Source organism: Mastomys coucha, chromosome X, assembly GCF_008632895.1.
Source record: "Mastomys coucha isolate ucsf_1 chromosome X, UCSF_Mcou_1, whole genome shotgun sequence".
In the NCBI taxonomy this organism is placed as follows: Eukaryota; Metazoa; Chordata; class Mammalia; order Rodentia; family Muridae; genus Mastomys; species Mastomys coucha.
In genome coordinates this window covers 86,026,544-86,041,712 of record NC_045030.1, presented here as the reverse complement: position 1 = coordinate 86,041,712, position 15,169 = coordinate 86,026,544, and the positions used below count along the sequence as shown (strand labels likewise).

The 15,169-nt window shown below is 34.0% G+C and overlaps 1 protein-coding gene across 1 annotated transcript in view; it reads right to left on the bottom strand.

Moving 5' to 3' along the window:
- Nucleotides 1-15,169, bottom strand: part of Dmd (dystrophin) — a 2,056,279-nt gene that overhangs the window by 582,220 nt on the left and 1,458,890 nt on the right. Inside the window, exon 53 of the mRNA XM_031364700.1 lies at nucleotides 10,392-10,546. Coding sequence (XP_031220560.1) covers nucleotides 10,392-10,546 — 155 coding nt within the window. The remainder of the gene's footprint in view (nucleotides 1-10,391; nucleotides 10,547-15,169) is intronic.

Below are 15,169 nucleotides of genomic sequence, written 5' to 3'. Positions count from 1 at the left end.
AAAAAAAAATAAAAAATAAAAAAAGAAATTAAAAAAAATAAGAATATGATCTTGCTACACTTGGCAAATAACCTGAACAAGGCTGGTTGCTTCAAGTAAATTGGGCATTGGTTTCTATACTACTGAGATGGGGCTACTAAAAGTCTATTATTGAGCATCATCCAGAACTGCTTGACTGCTCTATATGTTTGTGTCTGTGTATGCATGCATATATGTACTTGCATTAAGGTAGAAAGATTACATTTTATAAATATCATTACTACCTATGTGTCCCCATATATTTTTAATACAAAGAAATTATTTGCTTTACATTAATAATTTCTGCTACAAAATTAATAAAGCCAAATATTTTTAAAGTATAAGATTAAGAATTATGCAGATAAAAATAAGACAAATGATTATATTCATTTACCAAAATAACTCATCTAAAAATTAAATCTAACTAATTATAATATCATAGTGAATATTTGTAAAGTATACTAGTGATGCACATGCAAGGAAAATGGAAAAATATTAACATGATTAAAAATAATATGATGGATGGTGATACCATCATTGCTGCCTTAATTAATCTTCCTTTTTTGTTGTTTATTTTGTTTCTTTAGACAGTGTCTCACTATGTAGCTCTGGCTGGCCTAGAACTCACTATGTAAACCAGGATAGCTTCAAAGTCACAGAGATCTGCCTGGTTCTAATTTCTGAGTGCTGGGATTAAATATATGCATCTCCACAGCCAGCATTTATTTAATATTAGACACTAGGACACTAAGTTTATTCATAAAGGCAAATCTAGTGGAAATCTTTAGTTGTTTCATTAGAATATAACTATAAGTTTTAATTGAATTCTTTGCCCATGAGTAAATTTTATATGGAAGTATTTATATGATGTGCTTATGAAAACACAGCTCAGGATTAGAATGAAAATGGCTACTTGGCGGCATCACCACATCAATCACTCATGAATTGGTTCCAATGGTCTCCCTTTGCATGCTACCCCTGCTAGCTAGAGACATTCTAATTACTTTAGAGACAATGAAACAGAATAAAGCAGGCAGCCACTTCTACAAACCTTCATATTCACACCGATCATGACACTCCCTGGACAAGAGGTTTCACATGCCATGCACTCTATTATCCTACTGACTGATGATAACGATTTTTATACTTCATAATCAGATGTGAAGGCTAGGTCTCAGCAGTTGTGATGGAAGTGTCTTGTAACTATACATATAATTCTCCCCTGAAGGGAGAAATAATTTTCCCCATAGTGCCTAAAGAAGTATATCTAAAGGAGTTGCTAATGGACTGAATTTTTAAGCACACCAAACCTTTTACTGATTAAGGTAGACTCTAACGTGAATTTTGCATGAAGGAGAGTAAAAATAGGCTACTCTAAATTGAGACTGTTGAATTAGTGACTTTAGAGCCATCTGTAGTTTTAATCTTTATGAATTAAATATGGTGAGAACCAATGATAGCTCTGCAATAAAGTTAGATACAAGAGAGGAGAGAGGCAATGCCCTTTGACTTTCCCACACAACAGCAATTTTTAAACCTGTTGTGGCATCACATTAATAGAATCTCGCCCTAAGGACTGAGACAGGAAGACTACTTTGAGTTGAAGACGAAGCAGAGAATAGGCTATTCTGTGAGATCTATTTCTTCAACAACTGAACTAAGCAGACCAATACATTTGAGTTTTAGCCAGAACCATAGACCTGATGTGCAATGACAGCTTTCTCATTCAAATAGATTCTTTGAAATTATATCATATCTCTGAGGAAAGATAAGTATTTATTATTGATTATGCTGAATTTCATGCATCTGGGCAGAAATTGTGGCAATCTGGTAGCCCACTCTGCTCTAGTCCTTTCAGAGAATGGGCTTTAATTATGGGAATCTATTTGCGAGATCTGCTAGACCAGAGAAACAGCTGAAGCAAGCAAACAACTGGAATAGTAACTTGGGGCTCTATTTGGTTGGGCTGTTCACACACCCATCTCCAAATACTACATTTGGTCACCTGCTAGCTGTCTAAGAACCCAATCTGCAAAGATTAACATGTATGTCTCTTTCTGAACAACAGTCTTTCTTTTGCACTTGATAACCAAAAGACAGAAACTTTTCAATGATACTCTCCTTATATCTAAGTATGAGACCAGAAAGGTAGTTCTGGCCTGAACTGGTTTTGGGAAGATGCACAGCAAACTGTGTCTTCAAAGTGAAGTTTAAGGAAAAAACACCTATTTATCAACCTAAGCCTATGTATACATATGACTAAAATCAGAAGCATTGTGGAAAGGGACCATTCAAGAGATGCCTATGTAATTCTGTTTGCTAATCAAAGCAGAGGACAATTAAAACTATACCCCTTAGGAACCAAACTCCCCCTTTCCTTGAAACCTATAAAAAGAAGCCCCCAATAGAAATTGGGGCCCTTGAGTATCTTTCATTCATATGGCTCAATGCTTTCTCACATTGTAAGTGGATCTTTTTTATCATTTCTCTGAATAAAGTTTCATTACTAATTTTTCAAAAAGATGTGTTTTGCAAAAATATATTGAAATAGACTAAATTGAAACTGTTGAACAGGTGAATCTAGAGTCATTCGATGTTTTACTATTTATGAATAAAATATATTACAAATACAGCATGGGTAGCCTCCAACGAAATAAGTGGTTATATTTTAAACATATGTCCTGATTGACATCATGTCACATTCTTTTATATAGCTTCAAAGGCAGAAACGTGTTATTCTTTACAGTCTCTAAATAATTTCCAGAAGGTGAGATATACAAATATGTTTAAATCATTACATTTCTGAATAGAGAATTTAAATTATGTTTCTATAGTTCCCATGCCTGTACCCCTTTAAATATACAAATGGCTATACATTATAAAACTCTATGATTTTATTGGTTGAAAAAAGTCCAGATTTGTACATACTTATTATATGTTTACTTCTTGAAAAAAATGTGCTTTTGGAAACATATTACCTAGTTAAATATTATGTATCAGGGTCTCAAAGCAGTGAAAAATAGTGCTGGTAGCAAAAGGAAGTCAGAAGACTAGTTTTAAAAAGAATTTTAGGATGAGATGAAAATGAGAATGAAGAAAGGAATTTTTCTACAGCAGTTTTTACAGTGAAATGCATAGAAGTCACAAGCCAATTTTATACATAATTTAGTAAATTATTAAATTGTGAAAAACAGTAGAACAAAATTCTTACATTTCTAGCTTCAGAGGCAAATGAACAGAGTAAAAAAAAAAACACAGGGAAAATATGTTTTATGTGTAAAAAAAGTGCATTTTCCATTAGACATTCAGAAGCCTATAGGGTATGTGGGTGGAAATGATGGTAGGAGACAAAGAATATAGTTCTGGATGTTAGAAGAAATATATGATGGATATAAAGAGTGAGGTGTCTTGATAGTAGTAGAAACCAATAAAAATTGAAATTAAAATATGTAAGTAAAGAGAATTAAGAAAAGAGGGTATAGTGTATAGCCCAGTTTTGTAGTACGTGCATAGAATGTGGATATTCTTGAATTCAATATGCAGAACAGTAGCATTTAAGAGACTGTAAAGTAAAAGGAGGAAAAGGAGAAGGCAGCAGTTGTACTGTTACAGTTAGAAGTTTCAACTTTACATCCTAAGCAGATATTATGAACCATTCCTCAGACTCCTCTAAATGGAATATTTTGTATATCCTTCTATCCACTGAACAGTTCTGACTGGATGCATCATAGGTGTTTTGACAAAATGTGTAAGTCATGTTGCTCTTGGGTACTTCCTTACTAGCACAGTAAGGAGTCACTTCATCTTCTATTTGGAGAGGCTAAAATGTACTGTATTTATTAACTCTATCTCATACCCAAGTATACTCCACTATTAAACCTTGCTGCCTCTATACTCAAGCTATAATGAAATTTATGTTTTCTTCCCACATTAATGTATCCCATTCTCACTTAAACCACACTTGGTCTCTGAATGGTTTCAATATTCATTTTTACTCTACTATAATGGGATGACATGTGTGGATGTACTTATCATAAAGAAGCAATAAAAGTTTAAATGTTAGAAGTATGCAAATTAACCTAATTTGATCATATCCACTGTAAATACAAATCCACACTCATTGTCTCATAAATATGTAAAGTTATAATATGGTGATTAAAATAAAGGTAAGTTTGAAAAAATAATTAATTGTGGTTGTCCAAAATAGACCTGCCAAAAGAATGGTACTGTAGCAAAATCTTCAGACTTTGAGAATGTTAGACAAATGTAAGGAAAATAGCCCGGAAGGCTCACATTGGGAGGAAATCATATGGGGTTAAAATAGACTTAGCATTTGGCATCTAAAAGGGATCCGTGGGTCAGGAAAAGAACAAGAAAACAGGCATGTAGTGGACAACCAATTTAGAGATGTACTAAGAATTTAATCCAATATTGGGGTTTTAGGGTAAAGACTTCAACTTTAATTTTGATTGAGAAAGGAGTCATTGAAAGGTTTTGAGCACAGTAGTGGTATGTCTTTATTAATCTGCCTTTTTCTGTTCTGTTTTTTTACTGTCTAGCTATTTTGAGATATGTAGTAATTATTATCATTCTGGTATTGACCACAACATATCAATGGTAACTGTTTTCTGACATAGACTCATACATAATTTCATTTCCTTTTTCTGTTTATGACTTCATATCACCACACAACCACCCCTAAGCAAAACAAAATAGGACAGAACAAAACAAAACAAAACAAAACAAACAAACAAACAAAAAAACCTAACTTGATAATGTTCAGCTTCTTTCATCTGCTTTTCTCACAATAAGCTTCGCATGGGTAGGAATTTTCACAGCTGTTACTTAGTACCAAGTACTGAGCCTACCTAACACACACTTAGTGTAAGTAAAACATTTTTCAATAAATTAATTCTTATGATGCTGATAACATACATAATTAAGCCATTCGGGTTTAATGCTCATTTAGAGATTAGGAAGTGATCCTGAAATAGAAATAAAGAAACTAAGGAAATGAAATTTCATGACAGTGTCATCATAAAGTCACCAGTCAGATGGTAGCTCTTGATTCTAATCCTTTAAGCCCACTCCCAGTAATTTGTAAATATCACATCTAATATCTTATTTACAAACTCATATCAATTCCTAGAAGTTAGAGAGAAATAAATAGAGCTAGAGGGCCTCAAATATCTAGTTTTATATGTTACCATGGATTCTATATGGAATATAATCAGGAAAATAAAATACTTCCCTATATAGGCAATCCGTGGTCTAACTTGAGGCTCTGGAGTAAAACCTATTTTCCTCTTGTGTTGTTTCCTTCTTGAAACTAAAATCTACGAAGGAATGTTATTAAAATAAAGTTCTTCCAAGAAATATGTACTTTACTTAACATTCAACAATTTCAAACTGAATTAAAGATTTTATTGCTTTAAATCAGCTTCCAAATACATAAAGATTTTGCATATATTTATTTGTGTGATTGGCAGTTTCAGTGTAGGCAATATATTTGTGTTCAGTAGCAAAGTAGTTTCTAACCTGGATTTTGAGAAATGATGCAATCAGCATGCTTTCCATAGCAAGTTTTTCAAAGATGTGACATATTTTTCTTCACACCTCAAATATTCATACTTGCCTGTTTTAATGTGAGGTTACATGATAAACAAAAGAGGAAATGCCATCCTGCAAAAGCCACAACTTTTAGAATTTAAAACTAACATTAGAAAATGGGAAAATGCATGAAATAAGAAATAGGAAAAAGGAAGTACAGTTGTTAAAAAAAACACATTGTGAAAAAAAAACTTTTATTGATAAAACGTGGCAATTGCTCTTTTTTAAGGAAGAGAGTACATTATTATTAGTAAGGTACCTGAAACTGCTTAGATAAATATAAGCAAAGCTATTTTGCAGTAGCATTGTAAATATGGCTTTCTGTGGTAATAGAAGTATTGTATCTTGTACTGTCTAATGGGGAAATCATTACATAGAGGGGCTCTTAAGTATTTAGAAGATGAACTGCTAAAAACTGAATGTCATGTTATATTTAATAATAACTAAATATGAATAGGCACCTATGACTGGTGGCTATTCCATTGGACAATATAGATAGAGAATATGATAAATTGTTTTAATTCACAATTTTTTATTAGATATTTTCTTTATTTACATGTAAATTTCTCCTTTCCCAGACAAACAAACAAACAAAAACAACAAGAACAAACCCCTATTGCCTCCCCATGCCTGCCACCCCACCCTCTCCCACTTTCTGGCCCTGGCATTCCCCTACACTGGGGCACAGAACCTTCACAGGGCCGAGGTCCTCTCCTCCTATTGATGATCGAATTTGCAATCCTCTACTATACACATGCTGCCAGAAAAATTTTACTTTATTTCTGTGTTCAGCTGGGTAAGTTATTAGACAAATAGGCCAAAATACAAATGATTACATAAAGAGTATTCTTGTTTCTAATTACTTATCTATAAAATCACAAAATAAGAGAAATTATAGACAAAATTTCTACAATTTAGTCTGAACAAAGGACACACAGGGGAAACATATAGTGTAGGTTTCTAATATTGTGAAAGATTAGGAGTCAACAGAGAATTACAGAATCTGTCACAATGACCAGAGGAATCATCAGGTCCAAATAGCTCCTTGTCACTATAACTACCAGCCTATTATTTAAGTGGTAATTCTTCAAGAAGCATAATGTGCAACTTGTCAGTTTATCTTTCCATACTCATTGTGGCAGACATGTTCTCTATTCACTGACCAAACCCCAAACTCACAGCCATACAACATAGCACAACTCTGGTCTTTAAGATTCTGAAAGAAACATTGCTTTCCCTTATCCGTTTTTTTCTTCCTGTTGGAATATATATTTCTGAGGAAATGCAAGGAAGAATATACAAATTTGGGACTTGATACTGCTGAGCCACTGAATCTATTTTAGTAACCGCCTACTTTTGCTCACATCATTCTATGAGATCAATAGACCTATGTTCAACATACTTCTGATAGATGTGTTGTGATTTGAAATAGAAAGGCAAATTCAATAGATATGGTTCACTTCATTGGTGAGTGTCCTAGAGGAAAGTTTGGAATTTGTTCTGTAATTTGTTTATATTTTTACACATGTATACAATGTGTTCTGTTTACTATGGCAGCCCTACATCACCTATCTACCTTCTGCCTATATCATCCATCACTGCTTTCATAAGTCCCTTTTCCGTCTTCATGGGTTTTGTTTTGTTTTGTTTTGTTTTGTTTTGAAATCCAATGAGTTTAATGAGGGGCATCTAGTTAACCCTGTGTTTGGTGTTCTCATTTTGAACTTGGTTGGAACACCAGTGTTTTCCCATATACCTATTTAATCAGAGCAGGTTTTAGGAAAAGCTATTTGGTACTGATCTAGGCATGTGGTCATATAAGGGGTACACAGCAGGTGATATACATTCAATAAAGAGTCAACATTCTCCTAGAAAGCAAAAACCTGCAAATAATGTAAACAGTGTGGTGAAGTAAACGCTAAAATAATAAACTTGTATAGTTGACAGAAAAGGTTAATTGAAGCACTCAGAGCTTAAGCTAGGACCAGGATAATGACCAGAATGTAAGCACACAAAGAAGAGAATATGTATCACATCAGCAGGTAAAATGGAACATAGCTAATAGGAAATGAATATTGGTCACTGTCAGTTGTGTGAGGGCATGTAGGGACAGAGTCAAGTAAAGCAATCAATAAGACTAGAATTGTAAGGGAAGACCAAGTCATATATCTGAGAATGGATAGAATTTTAAAATCAATAGATATGGGCTGGGTATATAGCTTAGGGGAAGAACATATGCCTAGAATGCAGAAGAATTTGAATTCTATTCTCAATACTGAAAACAAAAACGGTAAGTAAATTAGTGATGTCTTTAAAATAGGGAGGCAGGGAAGGTACATGAATCCTATGAATCTGAAAAAAATCACCCTAGAATTTATATAGAGCATGGGTTAGAAAGTAGTAGGGCTAGAAGTGAATCAATTTATATGAATGTTATGTTTATTTTAATAATTTAACCAAGACATAATAGTAGAGGAAGAGAGATGGAGAAAAGAGACTGGGGTTGAAAGCTATTTATATAGCAAATAACTTTCCTTAAATCTACTGACGGTAGAATCAAGCATGACTACGAGATTCCCAAAGGGAACAACTGAATGAGGTGTAGAGTTATTGGTTAGGAATCATAGGAAAAGAAATTGGTTTCATCTGGAGAAAAATCTTGACCAAGGGCAAAGATGAGTTTGGTTTGGGATCTATTCAATGTCAAGTTCCTGTAGGAAATTAGAGTGGAAAGGAAAGAGTGGGATATATTCAAAGGAGCTTCTTCAGCTGAAAATGTTGACAGGTAGTCATCATCACACTGAAAATGCAAAGATACACTTCCCAAAGGGTGTAAGTAGTAGCGACAAAAGCAGGGAAGATAAAGCAGGCATCAAAAGCAGCTCAATACTTTTGTATATAGTGCATGGGCTAAGAATATAAGCCGAGATTAAAAAGAAAATGAGTTCATTTTACTCATTGGGGAAGTAATTTATTTCTCCCTAAGTTGATAGTTTTTAAGGAATGAAGCCAACAAATATAAACAAAAAGCCATTTTCATGAAGAATTGAAACTCGAATAATGTGAGAAAAGAACCAAAATATCTAGGGTATCACGGACCCTGAGATTACAGAAAGAAGGGTCCATGAAAAGAATAATAACAGAGTAAATGGCATAGAGCAGCCCCTAAAGCTCTAATTTTGTTCCATGAACAAGCTTTCCTTTTAGTTCATTCATCCTTTATATTCCTTAAACTCATCGCAGTAACACTTGATCTTAATGTCCTTTCCCAAAGTAACTTCTGTTTGAGAATCTCTCAGTGCTTTCTGCTGACATCTAATGCTTGACTTTTTTCCCATCATTTAACTTGTTAATTCACCCTGACTGGGCTGCCTTATCTGGCCTCAGTGGAAAAGGATGTACCAGGTCCTGTAATGGTTGACTTTGTAATACCAATTGATTTTACCTAGATACTTGTTCCTAAGCCTACTATGCAATGGCTTAACAAAAACAGTTAGCACATTTGCACTTGCAGAAGACTGACTCTTAATCTTGTCCAGAGAGGAAATAGAAACTGGGCCATTGTTTTGCCCAAATACCAGCCTCATATTAAAACTTTTTTCACTAGGGTCTTTTTGAAAGGGTTCCAGTGTAACTTCTCAACCTTAGCTTGAATCTTCTTTCTGGAATTCACTGCTCTATTTCTATGGTCACCAGCTTAAATCAAGCTCCCCAGGAATTTTCACTCCATCTCCAGTTCAGATTTGCATATAAATAGCTCATTACTCCTAAGACTTTTGCTTCTTAGTTTAAAATCAATTTTATTTTTCCCTCCCATGCTAACATTTTTCTCCAAATTAAAATTGCCTAACTGACTTTTCCAGTAATTCATGTTATCTTCTGGGATTTAGCTTTCCCTGTCGTCCTGCTCCTCATTATATGGGTACTATTTTTTTTTTTCTTTGCCTTTGTTTTCTGGCACAATTAAAAAGAAGAGCCCAACAATAATTAACATATCACAGCAAACTCATAGTAAATCTTCATGCAGAAAGAATCCTGATTCTGCAAATATTTACCAACTCCTGATTATATAATCTGCTTAAGGATGAGGGGTTTTGTCAAAAAAGAAGACAATCTTAGCTTTTATGGAATTTAGAGTAATGTGTGAGACAAATACAAAATAATTATTTATATGATTCATGTTTTATTAATATATGGAGTATTAATGTAACAAAAACACACTGGAATTCAAAGAATTGATATAAAGATGGGACCTATTGTGAAGAGGTGATGTCTCTTAGAGCTGTTAATTTTTGTAACGGGTTTGCATATCAAGTCTTGATTGGTACCTTCTGAATCTAGTTATTGGGAACCGAGAAGATGGCAGAGTCTTGTTAACTCATTAATAGATCAGTCATCCATTGGCTTAAAATTTGTTGGCATTAATGGAAGAAGGTGGAATCATTCAAAGCTGGGGCCTAAGTGAAGATAGTAGCGCACTTTATACATGATCGTAAGAGGTATTTTGTTCCTGTTCTTTCTCTGCTTCCTGAGCCACTAGAAGTTGTTTTTTAGTTAATTGCTTAGTTCTATCATTGTCTTTGTGAATGGAGGCAAATCATTTCACTTCACCAAATTCCAGGCCTCTCCTCATTAAAACAGGACAAAAAGCCAGGCTTTTGAGTTGAATTGACATATGTCATTAATGGGATGGTGTAGTCCAGCCAAGGTCACTGCCCCTTCATTACAACTAAAAATAGTTTGAGAAATAAAGTAGTTCTTACCTTTTATGAATGTTTCCCCAAGAAGTATTGATATTCTCTGTTATCATGTGTACTTTTCTGGTATCATCAGCAGAATAGTCCCGAAGAAGTTTCAGCGCCAAATCATTTGCCACGTCTATACTTATCTGCTGTTGGCGGAGGTCTTTGGCCAACTGCTATAGGTGTGCATAGGAAAGAAAATTATGTCACTTTTTGTCCAGACATCACTAAATGGGGCATCTATGAATATTTTATAAATAGTTACTGATTCTTCAGGCCACAGCATGTCTTCACAATTGTTTTTAACCTGTCATGTGAGTCTCTCAACTATATTGATGTAAGTTAACATGCTTTCCATGACAAAATTTCAAATGCAAGATCTTGAGCATTAACTCCTTTTAGGCACTTCAATTTAATACCACTAAATTGGGAATAAATAAGCTTAATTGTTTTTTGTCACAAGAGAGAATAAACTATAAAAGATACTCAACAATAATTGCTTAGCATGTGACATATCACAAACTCTAAACAAAAAAAACAGGCCTTTCTTCTGTTGTCATTAACTTGTTGAATTGTTTATGTAATTAGTGCCATCTACTGGCATTTAACAAACTCTGCATACAGTAAATGCTAAACAAAAAAGTACAGTTACTCATGGTTTCTAAAAGACTGTAACACTTTAAAGATACTGTACTTAAATATTCAAATACAAGACAAGATGTAGAGCTCTTTCTAAACCAAATACTCCTGTGTTTTTCATAATTTCTTTTGGGCAATTTAATATCATCAAACTATCTATTTTCTCACTGGAAAGAAATCAATCAAGGTCAGGTACAATGAGAAGGATTGAACTATTGAGGCATGAATAAAGAATTATAAACAGGCAACTTAAAGTGACAGAATAAAATCTTTTTATAAGACAGAAAAAGTTAACTTTTCAAGTAACATAAATGTATTAAATCAAGAAGGTACAATTTTATGATACTAAGCAAAACTTATATGGGGAAACTAGTAAAATTATTATATTCTATTTTAAGAAACATAATATAATGACAATTTGGCAATAGACATCAAGTGACTACTCAATGCTTGGACTTTTTTATAATTTATCCTAATAAAATATTCAAAAAGACAAATGTATTATAAGATTAAAAAATTCACCCAAGGAGTAATTTTACTATTTACTTAGGGGATTGTGTTAGGTTGAAAATGTTTGACCCCCACAGACACTTGTGTGTGAATGCTTGCATGTATGGACTTTTGGGAGTAGGTGTGCCATTGTTTGAGGAAGTGTGCCACTATGAAGGTAAGCTTTGAGGTCTCTTTTATGCTCAGCATATGTACAGTGTGGCACACAATTCCCTTCTGCTGCTTGCAGATCAAAATGTAGAATTCTCAGCTCCTTCTCCAGCACCATGTCTGCCTGTGTGCTGCCATGCTTCCCACCACAGTGATAATGGATTAGACCTCTGAAAGTGTAAGCCAGTCCCAATTAAATATTTTCCTTTATAAGAGTTGTTGTAGTCATGGTGTCTCCTCACAGCAATAAAAACAAAACTAAGACAAGAATATTAGAAAACAATGAATAAATGTGCACAATATTCATGGGAAAGAGAACATGACTGGGCTGAGGCTATAACTCAGCAGAAGAGTGCTTATACAAGACCCAGGTTCATCTTCACTGCTTAAACAAACAACAAAATAAAACCATGTTGTTATTATGGGAAAAGAGATTATGGTTTTGACCTGGAAATTTTAAAAATCAGCATGAACTGATGAAATAACTATTATAGAAATTTGTGAAAGGAAAAAAATATTTTATAGTTTGTGTTTTGTGTTAGTATAATGTTTACAAAATAAAATAATATCTTGGTAACTTTGGTATAATTCAATGCATTTGGCTTCACTTCTATTCCTCACCAAGTTAAGAGTTTTTATATAATCCAACATTTCTTACTTAACTAGAATATACTATTTTAGAATCAACAAAATAATAGCACTTATTGTATATAGCAAATACTTTCAGATTACCAAGGTATTTATATACTAAAGTGCTATGAAAGTGGTAAAGAGAGAAAAAGAGTGAGGTAAAGGGAGAGAGAGGAAAACAAAAGAGTTTCTTTTGGCACAGAACATGGTCGTTGGTACCAAAAGCAGATAAAATATATCCTTGTGAAATGTCTGTCTTTCTTCAAAACTTCTTTTAGTAAGAATTGATAAACTGATAATCAAGAAATAGCTCCTATTTCTACTTTTCAGATTCTGTACTAAGTAAAAGCTGTTTGAACATGAAACAACCCAACAAATGCTTCCATTTTCCAGAAAATTCCTAAGATACAAATTGTCTTTAAATTTCTTATTATTTAAGCTAAACTTAAACTGACAAAAGTAATGTATTTCTAGGTGTTAAATATCTTGTTAGTCAGAAAACTGCATTTGAATTTTAAAAGAAAGCATAATGCTTATAATTTTTAGCTCTATCATTAGTCACAAACTCAGTTACAAAACTCCAATAAATAACCTTATTAATTCCCAAGTTAATAAAAATTTAAAAAGATCAAACTATTAAACATATGCTATGATGACATAACATAAGGGTATAAATATATAGGCATAGAAACACAGAATTTAAAGGTTTCAATAAATCCATAATTAAAACCACTTCTTACTTTTTAAAGCAAGATACATAATCTTATAAGCCATCTCTTACCTGTGTCTGCTGTTTGATAAGTACATAGGTATAAAATACTCTCTTTTGAAATCTCAAAAGGCTTAGAAACACATGAAGAAAATACTACTCTGAGATTCCATTTTACACCTGTCAACCTGGCTAAGATCAATAACACAAGTGACAGGTAATGTTGGCAAGGGTATGGAGCAAGGACAACAGTCCTCCATTGCTGTTGAGAGTACAAATTTGTACAGCTGCTATGAAAAGTCAGTATGGCAGTTCCTCAGAAAGTTGGAATCTATTTTCCTCAATATCCAACTCTTAAGCATCTACCCAAAGGATGCTTCATCCTACCACAAGGACTCTTACACAATGATGGCCATTGTTTCTTTCTTCATAATAGCCAGAAATTGAAAACAACCTAGGTGTCCCTCAACTGACGAATGGATAAAGAAAATGTGGTAATTTATACAATGGAGTACTATTCAGCTGTTAAAATGATGACATCACAAAAATGGTAGGCAAATGGTTGAAACGAGAAAAAAATTCTCCTAAGTGAGATAACCCAGACCCAGAAACATGGTATATATTTGCTTCAAGTGGATATCAGCCATAAAGTATTTACTTAATAACTAGGCAACAATTCATAGACACAGAGAGGTTAGGTAAAAAGAAAGGTCTAGGAGGGGCAACATAGATCTCCCTCTGAGGGGGAAATATAATAGATTTTACAGGCAGACTGGAAACATGAGTGGAGTTGGGGAGAGGGAGTAGAGGAGGAAAGTGTAGGGAGAGATGGCCGGAATTGGTGGGGGAATTTTGGACACAATGTAGAAACAATGGAGTACAAGCTTACTGGACTGTATAAAAGTAATTCAATTAGGATTCTTAGCAATGGGGGATATAGATTATAATCTGGCTATCTCTTGTTGCCAGGTGAGACTTCATGTGTCTCTGTTTAGTTTGTATTTCCCTGAGTTGCCCATTGATGAGAGTGGGGTGTTGAAGTCCTCCACTATTATTGTGTGAGGTGCAATGTGTGTTTTTAGCTTTAGAAAAGTTTCTTTTATGAATGTGGGTGTCCTTGTATTTGGAGCATAGAGGTTCAGAATTGAGAGCTCTTCTTGGTAGAATTTTCCTTTGATGACTAGGAAGTGTCCTTCCTTATCTTTTTGATGACTTTTGGTTGAAAGTCAATTTTACCCAATATTAGAATGGCTACTCCCACTTGTTTCTTGGGACCATTAAATTGTTTTCCAGTCCTTTACTCTGAGGTAGTGTCTGTCTTTGATACTGACGTATGTTTACTGTATGCAGCAAAATGCTGGGCCAGGTGAACTTGATTTTGGAAATTCTTACTGAGTGTCTCAAAGGATCATATGATAAGCTATAAGGACTAAGAAAATGACACTTTCAAAGGAAGTCTTGTTTGCTTACTGCCTTACAGTTTGATCTTAGGGAAGTGATTTAATTTGTGAGTCTCCATATAATTTTCTCAAAAAGGGGATGGAGGTACTAACTCTAACTATGCATCAAGCATGTTGTGAGTGGTGTGCAAAATCAAATTGTTTGGAAAATTAGAAAAGAGGATCTTAATATGATGCACAGTGCATATATGTAGATATTCATTGTTAAGTCAATGATAATAAAGTTACAATCCATAGAACCATGTAAGGTAGGTATAGAGTAAGGGACTAGAGGGAACTGATAGATCTCTTTAGGAATGGGAAATAGAATATGCCTATGGATACAAAGGGGTCAGGAATGAGAGGGTCAAGTTGAGTGGGAGGAGAGAAGGGGTTTGGGAGGGGATGCATAAAGACAGCAAAAATTCAGGAGCATTTGAACAGTAGTATGGAAACCTAATACAGTAGAAACTTCACAAAATATATACATATATGAAGGTATTCTAAATGTAATCAAATAATGAGAGAGACAGAGTTCCAACTTGCCTTCTCTTGTCACCAAATGAAGCTTTGAGTACTATAATTGGGTTACAATTAATTGAGTATTGGCCAAAGAGGCTCCACAAGAATCCCCAAAAATTTAGGCTGTTGCCAAGACTATAGGTTGCTCTCCATGAACTTACAGCCAGGACCCATTACTAAAGATAGTTTATAATAGCCAG